Here is a 19,808-nt window from a genome sequence, read left to right as displayed (position 1 = left end):
ATAATCCCCAAACTATGAAACAACGTTTAATTATGTAGTAGTCCTATACAGAAAGATGAAAATGGTCTAGTAGAGCCACTACTTTGTCTTGCTTTACTTTACTTAACTTGGATTGAAAAATTGATGTTGTTTAAAGTTAGCATAGTGTATACTAACTGGATTATTTTAAGTATTTTTTTCTGATGCAGATTTATAGTGACTTTCTCTCATTCCTTTAAGCAGCCTTGAACTTCAACTCTGACATTACACATGAGAGATGGGGAGAACTTTGGGGGCTTCCCTGAAAAACACAATTTGACTTTGTCTCAAGTGCATGACACCTTTTGAAAATACATTTTAGTAGTAAAGAGTCGATATTATATGCCTGGACGTCTTTTATTAGTCTTGAATTTCTCAGCTTTATTTTTAATTTTATCCTTTTTCCTCAGGCAATGGGTGGCATTACCATGCTAATTAAATGTTAGATGTCATTAATTTTGCACATGTAATCCTACTCCACTTCATGTGCCTTTCTGACATTTCCTAGGACTGCCTTTCCTTCTTTGGGTTTGGAAACAGAACAGTAACATCAAGACGTTTCTTCAGGAAGCATTCAGTGATAGGCATGCTGAGGTGAGGTTTCCTAGCAGGAATGATTCCTTGCAGAATGATCACAGCCACTGCTCACCTTATCTGGTGGCAGCAGTTGAAGGTGGGTGCATAGCCCCCATATAGCTCTTACATGGCTGCTGCTTCCTTCTGCTGGGATGGCTTTCACAGAAATCAGTGCTTCAGTCTTTTTAGGATTAATGTCTCATCCTCAAAGAGGTGAGCAATTCAACAAACTCTGGATTTTGATGCACAGATGAGATGGAGGAAAAATTGTTTTGAAGATACACTGCTAATTTATTGAAAACTTTTATTGATATTGTGTACGCTGATGGCCCAAAAAGAATGACAGCATGATATGAGTTGTGCTGGTTATTTTTACTTTATCTAGGTCATCTTGGTATCTGGATCTTTAGATCTTGTTTAGGGCAAATCTTATGTCGTAGCATGCTTTAAGCCTATATGAAGTGCACTGAGATTACTACTATTGTAATAATTACTACTATTGTAGTAATTCAGGACCTTTTTTTTTTTTTTTTTCCCTTCCCAGCCTGCTTGGTTTGGCATAAAAAATCCCTCATATGACTATGCTGCCTCAAGAAACAGAAGAGTTTGGAGCTGTTGAAAGTGTTTGAAAATGTGTAGTCCTGTATGTTTCTACATTAGGAATAACTTTGGTTTGACTGTTAGCTTCCTGCATATTCTTATACTACAAAATAGCAATGCATAATCTATTTCTTGATTTAAAAAAAAAAAAAAAAAAAAAAAGGAATTTGTGCATTATTTTACAATGTGGATATTTTCCACCTGAACGTACCATGAGTCATTGACATGTGCTATAGCCCTTATGAAACTACAATTCAGGCTTGTGTTTCTGAAGTGGTTCTAAAAATGACCTTTTAATTGTTATCAATAGTACCTTGTACATCAATAGTATACCACAGGTGGCTTCCCACATTCTGCTTGAATTATACCGCTACCACAGGATCTTCATCTTTGGCCAGTAGAGTCTTGACCTAGATATCAAAAGATTGTTAAGTTTCTATTTTCTCTGGAATTACGTATTTAGGCTGTAATGGTCCTTTGGTAGTCTTGAGGAATCATGCATGCTATTTCCACACAATGTCTAATGGATTAGTCTGAATTCTGAAAAGCAGGATGAAAATACACATTTGGGATTTGCTTTATTAGGAAAAAAAGTGACTCAAGTGAAATGTCTATGTACTGTCTATGATTTAGAAGCTAGTGAAACTATTCTTTAGGTAATGTATGTACTTTTACAGACTTACTCTTAAGCACTAACAGTACACTTTTAGAGGACAGACTCAACATTCATAGAGAATCAAAGTGCCTTACCCTATTTAATCTAAAAGTAGCATTCCTTGTAAAGGTGATGCAGGTGACAGGCATTTCTATTGACATGTACAAAATATAATGTGTCTCTTCATGATAAATTAATTTCTCCCCTTTCTCAAATTTATTCTTAGTATTCTGTAGTTTAATATCAGCTGTTTGATAACTGTCAGAAGTTTGATAAGTATCATGACCTGGTTGGCAGCTCTAATTTCTTAACAAATCTGTGTCTTTAACCATCTTCAAGGAAGTATGGTAGTCTCAAGTGGCACTGTGTACTCCATCATGTGCATTGTTTGGTAGGGTCAATTTATGAAGAACCCACTTTTTTTTTTTTAATGCAGTGTGTCTTCTTGATATTGTCAGCATTGATGAAAATACTTCTTAGGGGATTTATTTTTCATACAATTACAACTGGACTAACTGCATTACACAAAGGTTTTAATTGCTTACAGTAGAATTAAGCTTTTAATGCTGTGTCTTTTCAAAATTTTACATGAATGAATACGGCAGGAGTTTCTGTGGACATCCATGACACTATACTCAGGAGTCACAGGTCACTGCACTGAGTAATGAATTTCCCAAATCGAAAAAAATATTAGTTGTATTTGTTTATTTGTACCTCTTTATAGTGTCAAATGACAATAAAATTGAACTTATCAAGTATTCTTACCAGAAATTTTACAGCACATTGCACAAAGTAATGTAAAATATATAGATCAGAATGTAGTAAAAGCAAAGTGCAGCTACAGATATAATCCAAATTATTTTTTGTTTTCTCTAGCAAGTACTATTTGGGATTTCAAATATAGTACTTACAGAAGTATTTTCTGTATATGAAACCATGACAGGGTGTCTGGGGAAGATCTTTTTCCCACATTCCCCAGGTTACATATCTATTCAGCTAGCTTGGAAGATATTATTTGTATTAATTAGAATATAGAATAGTGTGAGGAGACCCAAAGGGCGGAATTTGGTCCCTGTTTTGAAGACTGTCACTACTGAAAATGTGTGTGTGTTTTTTGTTTTTTTTTTTAACCTTCTGAATTGTGGACTTGAAAGTGAGTAGGAAAGAGATTGTCTTGTAGCATTGATAGTGTATCAGTTCCTTATGGTCTCATTACTCCTTGGTTTCTGCTGTATAGATGAATGAGTGCAAACTCTTGATTATAATAATTATTAGCCAGATTCACATTCCTTCTTTGGAAGATCTGAGCTGCAGTTGATTTGCATGGTCTCGCAAATAGAGAGGATTCAAAAAGAGATTGTGCTTCAGAAATATTTGTGAAATTAGTTTGTTTCTCTGCATTATAAAAAGGAATAGGGTGAAGGTATCTGTCACAGATAGTGGATGGTGAAAGGTTTTGCCAGAATGATCGTATCAGCAGTGCTTACAAGCCCAGAAAGGGCACATTTAGATCTGTAAATTAGTTGCTCCCTCAGAACAACTGTGTCAGTGTCCCAGTGACAAAAGAAAGTTAATCAGTATGTGATGCTTCTTCCTTTAAAGACTCCAGAAGGTTTGTAAATTATTTTTGATAGTTAAACATTAATATGAAACTTCAATAAATACCAGTGCAAGAAATGCCCCTCTACTTTCGTGTCATATATCTTCAGTTTGATTTATTCTAACTTTGATTCCAAATGGATTAAAGTTTTAGTCTTAAGTAATACCCACTACAAAAATTCAATCTTATGAAAAGAGAAAAAAGGCACTATTTAACAGACAGGTGCAAGTGAAGAAAATTCTTTGTATGTAAATAATATGCAATGGAGGAAAAAATGAAACTATTTTTTGAACTTCCTGATTGCTTTTCTTTGCTCAGTACCATCACTCTAGTCAGCATCTAATTTAGTTCTTGAATGTAGCAGAATTTTTCTGGCTCAGAAGAGAGTGAAGCAAACTTTTCGCTGTCTCCTAGCTGGAAGGAACATGGGGTGGGAGTACCATTAATATGGTAAAACTGTCATGATTATTTATATCAGCATTATCATTTGATTCAACATAGTCCTGTGAAGGTCTTACATCCCCGAAGTAGCATCTGTATTCCCCTTTTCACCTGTGAGAAAATTATAGATAGACTTATGAAGTTTAAACAGATCTTTTTTACAAAGTTATCTAAACAAACTTGTATGGAGCACTATATTGCCAAGTGCAAAGTGAGTTACTGAAATGTTTTATCATGGTAACTCAGCCAAGTCTGCCGCTCCACTCCTAAAAAGCCTAAAGCCCAAATAACCTGGCGTATTGTGATGAGGACAAATACTCCCATAGTTCAGACAGAATATAGAATTAAATCTTAGTGTGAGATTGTTGACCTTTCTACGTTTCGGAAGACTGAGAAATGTGGTTTGCTATTTCGAAGGATTATTGAACTAGTAATAATTTCCTATTGTCTGTATTCTCACAGGTATGATTTCTATAATCCCCCTTTCATCAAAATGACGTCCATTTTTTGTGTTAGGTAAACTTTTTTTTTTTTTTTAATTTCCCGCTGAAGGTTCTACTCATAGTTTTCAGTTACTACAATGCTTATTCCTGGACACAGAGGTTTTCATAAATATTGACATAGTCCCCTGAGTTTGATGTAATTAAGCCATTAGCAAATGTGGTGGTTTCCGACTGGTAGGTAGTTTTACTACCACATAGCTCTCTATTTCCCCCTCTTCAAAATAACGGGGGTGAAAATATGATGAGAAAAACTCATGGGTTGAGATAAGGGCAAGGGAATCACTCATCCATTACTATCATGGATGAAACAGACTCAGCATAAGGGAGATCAATATAATTTATTGCCTATTGGTAACAAGACTAAAGCAGTAAGAAATCAAAAGCAAAGCACAAAACACCTATTCCTCTTCTACCCCCTTCCACCTCCTCCGGAGCAGCACAGAGGACCAGGGCACAGGGGCTGTGGCCAGTCCCTAACACTTCGTCTCCGCCACTCCTTCACAGTCACTCTGCCCCTGCTCCCTGTGGGGTCCCTCCCACGGGATGCCGTCCTTCCCCAGCTGATCCTACATGGGCTGCCCACAGGCAGCAGCTCCTCAAGCACTGCTCCCACACGGCTCCGTCCCACGGGCTCCATCCATCCATCCCCCAGGAGCAAACTGCTCCAGCACGGGTCCCCCACGGCTGGGCGGCAGCTCCCCCCAGACCCCCTGCTCCTGCGGGGGCTCCTCTCCACGGGGGGGCTGCAGCTGCGGCCCGGGGCCTGCTCCTGCGGGGGCTCTCCGTGGGCCGCAGCCTCCTCCAGGCCACATCCACCTGCTCCACCGGGGGCTCCTCCACCCACGGGGGGGCTGCAGCGTGGAGATCTGCTCCATGGGGGACCCATGGGCTGCAGGGGGACAGCCTGCTCCACCGGGGGCCTCTCCCTGCACAGCCCGCAGGGGAACTGCTGCTGCCTGCCTGGAGCACCTCCTGCCCTCCTGCTGCACTCCCCTGGGGGGCTGCAGGGCTGCTTCTCACTCCTCTCTCCCAGCGTCTGTAGGAAAGCAGTTTTCTGCTTTCTTAAATCTCCCCTCCCAGAGGCTCAAATATTGCTTATTACCTTGGCTCTGGCCAGAGTTGTGTCCCTTTGGAGCCAGCTGAAACTGGCCCTTATCTAATGTGGGGCAGCTCTTCTCACAGAGGCCACCCTTGCAGACCCTTGCTGACCCAATACAGCAAGTAGTACAGCAACTGAGTGCAGGGTATTCGAGCCTAGGTTTTCTGGAGGAAAAAAAAAAATAAAGTCCCAGGTTGATAAAACTTCCAAGCTTTTCAGAAAATCTTTAATTCGTACAAGTCTCCTCTACAAGCCAAGTAGATGAACAACTTGTGTGTTTTCCCTCAGCAGTTGGTTAGTCATACTGAGAAAGGATGCAAGAAAGTAACCCTCTCCTTTGACCTTTTCCTAAAAAAAAAAAAAAATGTGAAGGTAAGGGATCTTTGAGGTTTCTAAGTTTCAGTGAATGTTAGTGGAACAATATTTTTAGACAGGGTTAGGTTTTGAGACCTGAGATTCAGCTGCAGTTCTGTCGTTTCTGAACCATCCATTTATAGTTAATGGAAAAAAAGAGGGAGGTGCTTCCAGGGTGCAATTAATCTTACATATTTTAGGTATCAATTTATGGATGAGATGAGTCATTCCTTAGAAATGCCCATTTATCTTAACTTCAGCAATTTCTGTGTTACACCTTTCTTAGTGTTGGAATAAACAATATTTCATCTATCACAGATGGAGAGACTGAATGCATAAATGTTATTCTTGCTTTCTTTCTGCTTCATCAAGAAGGATTTTGCATAAAAATAGCTTATTTTGTAATTATAATTCTTTATAATTGTAATAATATCTTTTCTGACACTGATAACCTTTTCTTAATAATTATTATTCAAGTTGCTCTGTTTGAATTATCCACCCCTAATGAGTTCTGTTTAGAATTGTTTTAGTAAATGGGCTCTTTCTAAGTAGTCTGGAATGTGTGTACTTAAGAGCTACTAATAAATTCTATATATTGTCCACCTGTTGTGATGTAATTTGGTGTTGAGAGAGCCCCTAACTTTTCGTTCATTATTCACACATTTCCTGTGCCATGAGAAAGATACTATAGAAGTGTTTTTGAGGGTGATATAATAGTTTATGCTTCAAACAAAATACATGGTACTTTTTTAAACTATTATTTTTTTATTTATTTCATACTTTACATCTTATTCTGTCCATATTTCCTAATCTTGATCAAATTCACCAATGTAAAGCAGATTTAGTATGCATTCTAAATATTTAAAATCTTTTTTAAAGTAGTTCTTGTTATCAAAGCACATCCCTAAAGCATGTGATTTTATTTTTTTTGTCAGAAAACATATTGTGTATTTTCCATTGTATGTTGTTAATTACTTGCCACAGATAATATTATAGAGTACCTTTATTTGTCTACCTCTGTATTATCTCCAAGATTTTAACACTCCTTCTTATGTGATTGCTTCCACCAACTTTCAGTAGTCCTATTACATTAATTTGCTTTAATAAACAAACATTTTTGATTTCTTGCTTAATTTCTTCTGGCATTGGTTTTCAATTTATTAAATAACCTATTCTTAGTATGGACACTACTTACTGTAGTGTCCATAATACCTGGCATGAAACTTATTGTTATATAATGTTACATGCTTCAGACCCTTTGCTTCTATTCTACTCTCTGTAGCAATTCGGTCTGATAAACTTGTAGAAAAGTGTCCTATTTATCCAAACCACATGGCCTTCAGTGTTCTAGAAAATATATCACATTCAAGGAACCAGAAGTATATTTTGTGTATATTTGCTTCTTCGAGCCTGTTCATCAGTGTTCCTGAAATCTGCATGGAAACTGCTGTTGTAGCTGATCTACATCATCTTTGGGATCCTTTCTGGTTTTGCAATACCTTACACATTTTTTTCCTAAAGGAATGCACCATGCCTTTTCCCTCACCCCTCTACTGCAGAGTTGTGCACTTTCTTAACAGCCAGTCTTTACTGAGGAGAGTTTGTTTAGCTGGACTTTTCAAAGCCCTGCTTAACCTATTGTGTAGATCCTTATAAATTTGTAGAGTAAGCAGAACATATGCTTTTTATAAATCTCTTTGTGTGGATCTGTTTCTTTTTCCTTGTTAAATTTTAATGTCACTGTAGTATGCTGGCATTTGGTAGCAAGTGACCTCATGATGAGATAGATTGATTTTCTGTTTTTGTCACAGAGAAATCAACTTCTAACTGTATGCCAACTTTAAATAAATAAATAAATAAATATAATAGACATCCCTCTAAAACAACAACCCTAAATTCTGATTAATTCTTTTTACCCACAGCTATTAGGAATAGCATGAGAGTTCATGATTACTATTAGTTTCTATGACCAAAAAGCATAAGAAAAAGGTAAATCTACTTTTGTAGAATGTGGGGGAAAGTTAGAGCATTTTATCCTAACTTCATAAAAACTTATGCTTGAATAAGCATGAGCTATGAGGTAATCATGCATGTGTAAGCTTTATGTGAAACCACATTTACCAGAAAAAATGGAAGTCCAGCACATCTCTGTTTTTCTTTCTCCTTTACACACACACACAAAAAAAAAAAAAAAAGTATTTTAAATTTCTTTCTTTATTTATTTATTAGGAAGTGTGATTCTATTCTTAATACCTGAGATTATATTTTACTGTTTCCTTTTGGTTCATCCATGCTTTCGTTTGGTGTTGTCTTTTTGTTCAAAATGAGGTCCTACCTGCTCTTTTGCTTTTATAATCCCAAATGTTGTGTGTATCTATATAAGTATACCTCAGTTTTCTCCTATATTTAAGGCAAATGACAACTATTAGCATTTCTAAATCTCTCTTTTCCAGATACATTATTTCTTGTAAGTAAATTTCACTTAGTGCTCCTAAACCTCTAAATGTGAGGAATGAAAATAGGGATAATTATGCTTGCTTGTAACATATTGTATCTGGTGAGATGCTTCTATCTCTACTAACCCCAGAAACCATAATCTATCCATTGCAATTACTAACAATTTATGTTTGGTCTATGCAATGAGGAAATGTCTTTTTTTATTTTATGTATTTATTTTATACTCATATATTTATACATCTATACTGAAACTCTGACAATACATTTTAAGGTACACAGTATAAATCTCGGCAGCAGGAAATCTTAGTAAAATATCTGACTGTAATCTCTCTGGTCTGACCAGTTCTTATTCATTAGGAGTCTCTTATGATCAACATCTGGTAGGATTAGACTGCCCTTAACAACAAGGATTTAGCTTGCAGTACTTACATACAGCTTTAGTGAACCAAAATGTCATTGGAAATATCTGTTAAAAGCAAAGTAGTACAATTAATCTAAAAATTATTAAATGTATTTTGTAACCAGCAGAATTAGGATTAAATGAACAAACTATACCTTTAAATATATCATCTGAAACAGAGTCTGAAATATTAAGTAGTGGAGGCTACTAAATCCAAACCACCATCCCTAGATTGACAATTCATCAGGAACATCTCCTTTCTTTACTTTTTTTCTGGGAAAAAGGAATAAAATAAAATGAAGTACTGAGATAAAATGAATACTAGCAATTTACTCTTGGTGAGAAGATGCTTATGTGAACAGTCCCACTGAGGTTAGTAATATCTGTTCACCTAAAATAAAATCAATACTCGTCACTTTTGTATCATTGTGAAGTAGGGGGTCATCTGTACTTTGAGCAGATAGAATCATCTTATGGAGATCACATGGGAAGTCAACAACATGCCAACAATGGAAATTCAGTGTCAGGGACTTGAGAATACCAATAGCCCTCTCCACCAATAGCTCCCCAAAGCCTGCCCTCCGCCCACAACCCCATTTCAGCTCGTCCCAGGGCCATCAGTCTCTGCCCAAGTGATGCTGAAGTAGTGCTGGTCCCTCTCTTCATCACAACTGTGTGTGGCATGGATGTAGTTGGTTTAGGCCCACGGACTTGACTTCCCAGCTTGTTCTCAGACCTGTCATGTCAGTGCCCTGCAGTCACCAAGTGTGCATGACACTAGTTCCTCTCACTGGATCTGATCCTTTCCCTGACTCATGGATTGACTTGTAGCATTCTTTACCTTAGACCTTATCACTATGAACCTGGCTGATGGTCTAGACTCATGGTTGAAACTGGTAATCTCCAGACCTGTCCTGATCCCCTCACTTGGGCAGTGAGGGATGGAGCCCTGTCAGGCAAGGGCCCTTGTCCAGTTAATGTGTAATTGCATTCACTTCCCTCTTCCTTAAGGACAGCCCATACAGTTTCCCAACATTCATTTCCTTTTGTTAAACACATATTTCCTGATAAAGACCACATGAATGTTGTAGTTTGTTCTCATCTAGACTTTCTTTTTTTTTTTTTTTTTTCAGCTCATTTAGTCATTGTGTCTATACTCTCAGTTTGTTGAGATTAAAGAAACTCATTTATTTCTTTTCAGTGTGAGTTCTTGGCTCCTCAAAATCCGTGTATTTCTTCCTTCACAGGTGCAGGGTCAGGGACTTTGTTGTTTGGCTCTCAAACATCACTGAATTTGATACAGCAGCTATGAGGTAGGCAAGTATTGCTACCACCCACATCACAGAAAGAGATACGGACAGAATTGGTAGCAAACTTTAGAATCTTATTTAGTGAGCTATATCACAGAGCAGCTCTGGTAGGATGAGGAATAAAAACCAATTCCCTTGTGTTCCATCCATTGCCTCAAGCACAAGGGCCATCCTTTTCTGACTGCAACTGCATTCCTTACATATGACATAGAACCTTTTTTTTTTTTTTTTTAGCTTGTTGCTAGGTAAGCATATTTGTCCTCTAGTAATTTTTGAAGATGACTATATATAGATCTATTAAATATGAAGTAAGGTGAAATCCCAATTTCATCCAGCTTTCTATGAAGAGCTGTATAAAACGCTCTTTTTTTTTTGTGAGTGAAGGACTAGGGTCCATCAAGAGCTTTATTGATTATCAAGTCTGATAATCCTGGTTTGGGGAAAATTAAATATCTTTAAAGTGTATAAAATTGTAAACAGGCATATAGGTACAAACTTCACTAAATTATTAACAATGGACTAAATCACATGGAATTATAATACCTCTGTTTTTATAAATTGGTGCAAAATTTACTTAGGAACTTCAGATGGCCACCAGATTTTAATGAAGTTTTATTACAGCTTTGTACATCCATTTCCTCCAGTTGAAATTATCTCATACTACACAATAAGCAGAAGTGTATTTTTTGTTTGTCTGTTTGCTTGCTTGTTTTCAATTTTCTTCGCTCAGAGTGTTGGTGGAATGGAACAATTACTGCTGAGCTCTCAAACTGCATGTACTGCTGGTGGTACACATTCCAGTACCTGTTTAAGCAAAATGTGCAGCATTTTCTATTCCGAGTTTCACAAATTCAGTCCAAAATTGCAACATTTTCTACAAGAATTGGCTGCTGTAGAAACTGGAGGCCAGGTTTTCCAAATTCTAATGTCAGACCCAAATCCAAATCAGAAGAATCCAAAGTTAAATTGTTTCAAAGAAGTGAAGGACTTCTGTAAGAAGGCAGAGAAACACAAGTCTCAATACTGTGTCAACAGATATTTAGAATATTTAGAAAGAAAAGAACCTGAGCAGGGTGCCAAAATTATGCAAACAGAAAGCAAAGACTGAAAAATGCAGTGAAAACACCCTGAGACCAAGGCATAAGATAAGATTTGTTAGATGACTTGTGTGACAAATTGGGGAAAAAAACTTACTTGATTTGATTGGAGAAAAAAAAAAAATGGTGATGCTGTAAATTCTGATAAAATTTCTAATATCTAGTTGTTATAATAGAAATAGAAACACCTTTCTTTTGGCAAAATCTCCACAACAGATGCATCTGCAAAACAGCCAAAATCTGATTGTGGCAGTGAAGAGAAGAAAGGTTTTCAACTTCTCTGGCACCAAATGTAATAAAATGTGACTTTGGGGAGATTGAGAAATAGTTCAATGGAAAGTCCAAGTTCTTTGAAAGCTTCAGAGTACTGGGCTTCTAGCAGGTGGGGTGGGATGAATAGAGATTTTTCAGTGGCTGAATTTAAATGTGTTGTTCAGAAAAAAAGATTCATTATGATTCCTAAGCCTATTCCTTAAGCGAAAGGAACACCTCAAATGTAAAGTTAATGAACAAGTTCTAAGCACAGCAAGGCAGTAGCTGGTCTGAATGGATAATTCTTCTAATCAGGTGCAGTCCATTGAGGCCTATCTACAAATGCTAGTCTATTTTAATAGTTTTTAATGTTCATAATTTTCCCATGGTCTGATTTGACAAGAAGGTAGTTGGTGTGAATCAGCTGTTCTCCGCTCAGATCAACTGAGTTATGTTGATCTAGTCTTCCTGAGATTGCAAAAACAACTAAAAACTGTTCCAGGAAAAGAAAAACTGAAGAAAATATCAGAAAAGCAAGCCTGGGGAAAAAAAATATCTTGTTTTATAGAAGAAGGTAGTACACTATGGGCTAGAAACATATGACAACTTGTATGACTTTGGAAAGTACAGTTCTGTTAGCTAAGAGAAAATTTGCTTTTTCTAAGCATCATATGATAGTTTTAGTGAACTTTAATACTAAGGAGAAGAATTTTGAACATTAGCTAAACTATGATCAAGAGAGGTCTATTTTCTTTTGATATTACTGATGGTCTATTTCAGAAAGGCAATTTTACATTGTATCAAGAAAGACCTGTATCATAAGGAGCAGCTAATGGGATTGCTGGAGCTAAAATATCAGTCCTCCATTTCACTAGTATACTTGGAGAAAACAACTATTTACTGTTTTGTTGTTTTTTTTTTTTTTTTTTTGGTCAGTGAATATACCTTCATAGAATGTCTATGAATGTCATAGAACTAACTGTAACATCACAAAAGAATGAAGAATATAACCCAAATCTTGGTGGGCGCATTCTGATTGTTACTTCTCTAAAACTGGTTAATTTTTAATAAAATAATTGTCCATGTGTCCACTTGTTTTATGCCTTGTAAAAAGCCTTATAATAAAGTAACAATATGGCTCAGTAATTTGAGAGTATGGCTAAAAGTGTTAGGGTGAAGCAGAGGCCTTAAAAAAAGTAATAAAAACAATCAGTGTCATCATAATGACCTTTAGAAGCACTTCATTGGTCAACCAAGAAACATGCAGAACCAGCTTAAAGAGAAATTTGCAAAAAGGACTGTTCTGGTTTAAGCCCAATAGATAGCTCAGCACCACACAACCTCTCACTCACACTCTCTACATGGGATGAGGGAGAAAAAAAGTGCAAGAAATCATGGGTTGAGATAAAGACAATTTACGAGTTAAAGCAAAAACTGTGCACGCAAGTCAAGCAAAACAAATAATTCACTACTTCCCATCATCAGGCAGGTGGTCAGCCACTTCCAGGAAAGCAGGGCTCAACACACGTAACGGTTTCTTTAGCAGACAAAAAAAATAACTCCGAACATCCTTCCCTTCCTCCTTCTTCACCCCAGCTTTTATAGCTGGGCATCTTGCCAAGTGGTGTGGAATATCCCTTTGGTCAGCCTGAGCCAGCTGTCTTTCTGTGTCCCCTCCTGGCTCCTGGTGCTCCCCCAGCCTCCTCTCCGGCAGGACAGCACAAGAAGCTGAATGTCCTTGGATCTGCTCTGCCACAGCCAAAACCATCAGTGTGTTATCCACACTATTTTCATCAAAAAAAACAAACACAGCATCATACAAGCCTCTACAAAGAAAATTAACTCTATTCCAGCCAAAACCAAAGTGCAAAAATGTCCTTATTTTTTACCCCAAAACATGTCTTTATTTAACAGTTAAACAGCATACCAAAAATAGTTGCATATTATTTTGTCAATAACATAAAAACATGAAATACACCCAACAGAACCACTTACATGTGTAGATCTGGGAGACACTCACAAACATACATTAAAGAAAGGCAGAAGGATTTTGAAGCGATGAGTTTGTCTGTAAAGCTGCCAGTTAAACTGAGATGTCTCACCTGTGACATTTCATGTCCCATTGCACCCTCTAGCTTTTACTGCATTCTTAGGCATGAGTGTGACAGGCTTTCAGCAGAGAGAATATATCAATACCTAGGTCTTTGGATGACTAAATTGTCTTCTCATAAAATAAACTTTACAGTTATCTTAATTTGAATGGAGGAGTTTCTACTGGTGAAGGACAGATAACACTTCCTGTTCTTTTCTTGTCCATGCCACTGTATAGCAAATATTTTCTAATTGTTTAGAATGGACTGTGACTGTCTTTCAAAAGACATTAAGGAAAAGGACAGTTAGGAGGGAGATTTAAAATCTGTAATTCTACTGACTCATGGAGAGGGTCATTGGAAAGTATCCGCATATGATTTACGTACTTCTAAATTTTCCAACACAATGTCACATACGCATTGTATTTCCTGTGTTTGTATGCAATGCCTGTTTTTATTTCTTTTACACTATTATTTGTTTCTCCTGTTTCTGATATTGTTACAAACAAAAAAGGTAATCAGTGAAATGAGTGTGATCATAATTTTATTAAATTAAAATCAGAGTGCCTCTCTTTTCTCTTCAATCTGTAACCATGTTATCTCCATCTAAAATTATTTTTGCTCATGTATTAGAAACAGTAACATGAAGCTCTGGTTTTGCAGTCATATGACTGGAGGAAAAACAGCAGTGATTAAGACAGAAAACCTTGAAGTGGTTGTATGGAAAACAGGAAACAAACAAACAACAGGAGCAAACACCCTACAACTGTCCACCAGATTGTTTTGTATGTTATTTGGCATATTTGTGCTCTTAGGCAGCTCAACTAGCTTGCCACCATAAAATCAGATGAGAAAATCTGTAGATAACGTGGTTACTTGTGTCACCTTTTAGCAAACCATGCTTAAACACTTGATGCCCCGTGAAAAGATGCATGCCATAGGAAAGGGGGAGGCACAGAGCAGTTCATTAAGCTTTATCAACCCTGAGTGACATAAGCTAAGCTCTGCTGATTCATGCTAGGGCCAGCTGATAGTGATTTCAAGTCAGTCCTTGGAATTCACAATCTTAGAGAATTTTCTGACAAGTTTTTCACCTTTATATGGTCTCAAACATTGCTTTGGTTATAAGAAAGCCTTTGGTCTTAGAAGCACTGGAAATTCACAAGAATTGTCCAGTCCCGTGTTTCAAAGTGGGAGTCCACTATGAAATTTTCATCACATGTAATAAAAACTCTTGATATGGTAGATCAGTTGATAGTAGATTATGGTAGTAAAAGAATTTGCCTTGATCAATTTTTAAATGAAATGGAAAAAAAATTTTGTGCGTATTACCACCATTGAGACCATAGCTTTTCATTGCAGGGATAAATATAGTCCATTTTCTTCTGCCTCACTAGTTTGCCTTTTTCTCAACTTCTGACAGGTGAGGAATGATCTGACTGGCGTCCTGTATGGTGAAGATATTGAAATTTCAGATACTGAGAGTTTCTCCAATGATCCTTGCACAAGTGTAAAGAAGCTTAAGGTATGTGATGCTCTTTGTGGAATAAAGAGGTGGTGGTGACTGTGTTGTGATATTTGACTTTTTTGTCATCTGTAGAAGGCTAATAAAATTTGCCTAAGAGTGACTACAGCATAAGTGGCTACAGCATGTCACTGCATAATAAGGTTAACAAATGACATTTTGAGGGCCTAGTCCTGCCCTCAAATGTCAATGAATGTCATCATAGAATCAAAGAATGGTTTGGGTTGCAAGGGACCTTAAAGATCACCTAGTTCCAACCCCTCTGATTTGGGCAGGGTCACCTGCCACCAGACCAGGTTGCTCAAAGCCCCATCCAACCTGGTCACTTCAAGAGATGGGACATCCACAGCTTCTCTGGGCAACTTGGCCTTGCCACCCCAAGAGTGAAGAATTTATTCCTTGTATCTAATCTAAACTTACCCTCTTTTAGTTTAAAGCCATTATTCTATTCTATTCCATTATTCTTATCCTATCACTATAATCCCTGATAGAAAGTCCCTCCCCAGTTTTCCTGTAGGCCCTCATATGCCCAAGCGTATCAAAGTTTTTATAGTTACTGATAAGGATGCAAAGCAAAGCAAGTTGTTGCTGGTTTAATATTCATGCCTAAAGCATGAGTCTTAGTCATATATGTGAAAAAACTCTTAAGTTTTGGACTCAGAGCCCTTTTAAGGTAGATTATCATGTACTGAAACACTGAGCATCTTTCCATTAGCTTCACAGCATTCTAGATTGAATTATTTGCTTATAGTGATTTGCATTATTTCATATGAATAGTAGAAAAAAAAAAAAAAGAGAGAAATTTGACAGAATAATTTAGCATCTCTCTCTTATAATGATTTTTTAGGTTCTTGGCATCTGGTAAAATTAAAACTATATTTTAGCAATGCTATGAAGTGCAACCAACGATAAACTAGACATAGGAATTATGAATCTTAGATTGCATATGAACATGAAAAAATGATTGAGCAGCAAGAGGAAGCTTTTTTAAATGGTGCTGATGGCATCAAATACATAAAATACATAATCAAAATCCTGCAAATGCTTAAATATGTGTAAAACTGGAAAAAATAATAATAGACTGAACACTATTGAAATACTGAAATTTATACAAGGATGTCAACCTATATAAGTTTAGGACACTACAGAATCTACCTGGAAAAGGTCTGAAGCATGGCAAACTAACTGTGCGTTATTCCTACATACTACAGATGCAAACTTGAACGCTTAAAGTATAAGATCATGTTTATATAGAACCATATATGTGTGTCCAGTTTAAGCCAGTTTGTATTTCCCATCTGTGGTTGAAAAGACTCCAGTATGTGTTGTTGGTGAACTCCACATTTTTGGCCAGGTGTTTAACCCATGGTATCAGAAAGCTAAGAACTTTGAAGCCAGATTTTTAAACCAATATGTTAGAACAAGAACAGATGCATATAAGCAAGTGTGTTTAGGCAGGAGGTTAGAAAAAGCAGTGAGATTCCAGCCTTCCCATATGTCAACAACATATTGTTTGTTTTATAGGAAAGACCAGACGAGTCTATCAAACAATATTTTAAAGTTATCTCTTGATTTCCTCTGCAAAATGAATTACTAAAGCAATAAATAAGCATACATCTAGACAATCACTTATTCTTCATAGAAATATATGGTCACTTGTTAGGTACATAACTTAGCTATTCAATTCTGAAAATGTTCATTCTTGTCAAGGAGATGTAAACATACGATTGGTAAACTGGTGTCTGTTTACTGTAATTTGTAAATAGACATAAAATACCTTTTATTTTAGTAAACACAATTTAAATTAATTAAATGCATTTCAGTACAATAAAGAATTGTGCAATGGAAAATAGAAATATCTATTATGAGATGCAGAAATATATGTTCTATATTTTCCCTGGCAATACCTTAAGTTTTACTACATATTGACACCAGCCTCTTTGACTCACAACTGGAAAGTAAATTTAGGCTTAAGGATGTCTTTAAAAGTCATTTTTAAATTGTAGCTCAAAGAAAGGGATGTTGGAAGATATGCATTAGTACATCAACTTAAATACGCTTGAAAATTCTAAGCATGCACAGGCAAACTGCATGAGTAATAACACTTCTGCTTTCAACTGCCTTGTATCTTGCATGTAGAGAAAAAAAAAAAAAAAGAAATATATGAATTCCAATTGAATGAAACAGTTTCCACCTGATGTCCCAAATACAATAGATGCTTTGGATGCTGACTGAACATGATCTCATTCTAACAGTCAAGTTAATTGAATTTTAAAATTTGGGGCCAAGGACAGGTTTGGATATGGCCTCAATCTAAGTGAGTGACATGCATGCTAACATAGATAATGTGGTGGTGGAGGTGGGAGCTGAAATCCTCCAGTTCACCTTCTCCACCAGTAATTCCATAGCTTAAGTTAGAGGCTCACCTGCAAATGGACATCCAGGCATTTTGGAGGCAAAACATGTGGATACCTGTATTGACAAAGCTACCCAGCTATGAGTAGATTTATTGATAACATCTTGACTGTCAGATACGTGGTAGAGAATATGACAGAGTATCTGAGCAGTTTGATTTAGATATTTCATAAAGAGCCTGCCAAGACATTGACTCTTCCTGGCAGATGAGATATTGCAGCAATCCTTCTCTGGAAAGCTGTGTAATACAACATTGTGGTGTTATTCATTAGAAATGAGACAGATTAAAATCTGATCACAGCTCTGCAGGCTAAAAAAAAAAATAAAATAAATAATAGCTGCCTATTCCAGCATAATGTAGTGCTTAAAAACTGAAGAGGCTAAAGAGTGCCTCATATCCGGGATACCAGAAATGGCAGTGGAAGACAAGTTCTTCCTTTCTCCTTAGAGCATCTTAGATGTCTTGACCTTCATTCAGGGTTTATACTACCCAGTTGCCAATACAGTGTATTACCCAGTGCCAAATACACGTTATATTTAGAGAATATCCTTCCCCATAAGAAAGAAAGAAGGGAACAAGAGAATCATTCACTTTTAAGGCTGTGTGGTAGTCTTCATTTATAAAACATTTTTATGGAGAGTCCAACACAACTGTGGGTAAATGAAGTGTAGCTTTTCTTAGTTTTCTTGTCTGAACTGTAGTTCAAAGGGTAGGAACATATGTATTGCTTACTGAGGGGCAAAGATTAAATGCTGATATTGCTGCTTTAATCTCTGAGAAGCATAAATATGACAGCTCACCATCTGGCAAATGGTCTAAACTCTGGTCTTTTTTTTTTTTTTTTTTTGTAAGTATAGTTTAGTGAGTTGCCTTCCCCATGGGATGTTTTTAATCTTCTCATAGATACCTGCCTAGTTCCGTGAATTAAAACTTGTTCTGTCAAATATGCTTCAGTTCTATAAAACCGATGTACAACTCTATGAAAAAGACAAAATACTTAGCACTTGCTAGGATCCAGTGGATGGCCTCTCTGAATCCTACAAGAGAGTTGTGCTGTGTTAATTTGCATCAATCCTATGAGAGTTGGTGTAGGAGAATAATGTATCTATGCCAGGAAATCATACTGGTTGAATTACCAGTGTGACCTAAGGAGGGAAAAAACTATGTGCCAGAAAGTGTCTGATGTCTCTTTTTGCATAAGACTATAACGTGGACATATGTCCTAGCACATGAGCACTGAAATGAACCCAGTTCTGATAAACTGCAGTGCAGATAAAATCTATGCATGGGATTTGAATTATGCCCAGACACATGAATTTGTAGCTTCAGTGTCTGTTTTACAGGACAGTCAGCAGTCCCAATTCTGGCTTCAAATTGAACTAGGCTTATTTACCACACTGAATGCAATTCTTTAGGGACAAATCTGGGAAAAATGTGAACGGAAATGCAAAAAGCAGAGTTGGAGAGAAACAGGCTTGCTGAGGAACATGTCATTGCATAGAGAAAGATGTTATGCATGGAAGATGAAGAGCTATTGTACAGACTTTCCTAAATGACTTCCTTCTACTTATGTTCTGGCACACAATTCTTAGTTAAATGGTTGCATACTAAATTATTCACTCTTTTTAAACTGTAATCCATAAAAAACCCTACACTGCATTTTATGGCATTGTATTGATATCTGCATGGTTTATAAACAGGAGGAATCTCTTGTCGTTTCCCTTCCAAGGCTAACAAACTAAAATTATAGATTATGAAGCTGGACAAAGAAAAAGATAGTTAACCAGATGTTCACTGGCAGCTTGACCCTGCAATCCCATACTCTCCATTTAACCTAGCAACATCCTTGACTCATTCTGAGTCTTCACCCCAAAGTACCTTGCTTACCCAGAGCTACATTCTGCTTCTCTGATTTGTCTCCCTCTGAGCACCTTTGTCTAGATTGCTCTTCCATTTTCTTCTGAGAAAAGCTTACTTTCTGAGATTGAAGTTGTCCTAACTGTTCCAAGAACTATTTGTCAACAAGAGCAAGTGCCAGATTCTGCACCCAGCATGGAGCAATCCTGGATGTATGTACAGACTGGGAAAGAGAGGCTGGAGAGCAACCCTGTGGAAAGTGACCTGGGCATTCTGGTCAATGGCAAGTTAAACATGAGTCAGCATTGTGCCCTGGTAGCCAAAAGGGCCAGTCATGTCATGGGGTGCATCAGGCACAGCATTGCGAGCCAGTCGAGGGAAAGGGATTCTCTTGCTATGCTTTTCACTGGTGTGCAGTTTTGGGTAACACAGTGTAAGAAGTACCTAAGACTATTAGAGAGTGTCCAAAGGAGGGCTACAAAGATGGTGAAGGGTCTAGAGGACAGGATGTTTGAGGAGCAGCTGAGATCCCTTGGTTTGCTCAGCCCCGAGCAGAGC

At 37.2% G+C, this 19,808-nt stretch overlaps 1 protein-coding gene across 3 annotated transcripts in view; it reads left to right on the top strand.

The window, feature by feature from the left end:
- Window positions 1-19,808, top strand: part of GABBR2 (gamma-aminobutyric acid type B receptor subunit 2) — a 520,678-nt gene that overhangs the window by 257,537 nt on the left and 243,333 nt on the right. For all 3 annotated transcript variants that reach the window (XM_027451831.3, XM_072034868.1, XM_072034869.1), the window contains one exon: window positions 14,876-14,977. In XM_027451831.3, coding sequence (XP_027307632.2) covers window positions 14,876-14,977 — 102 coding nt within the window. The remainder of the gene's footprint in view (window positions 1-14,875; window positions 14,978-19,808) is intronic.

The sequence above is a fragment of the Anas platyrhynchos genome, chromosome 2, assembly GCF_047663525.1.
Source record: "Anas platyrhynchos isolate ZD024472 breed Pekin duck chromosome 2, IASCAAS_PekinDuck_T2T, whole genome shotgun sequence".
Classification (NCBI taxonomy): Eukaryota; Metazoa; Chordata; class Aves; order Anseriformes; family Anatidae; genus Anas; species Anas platyrhynchos.
The sequence above is the reverse complement of the archived record's forward strand: the minus strand, read 5'-3'. Positions and strand labels throughout refer to the sequence as shown.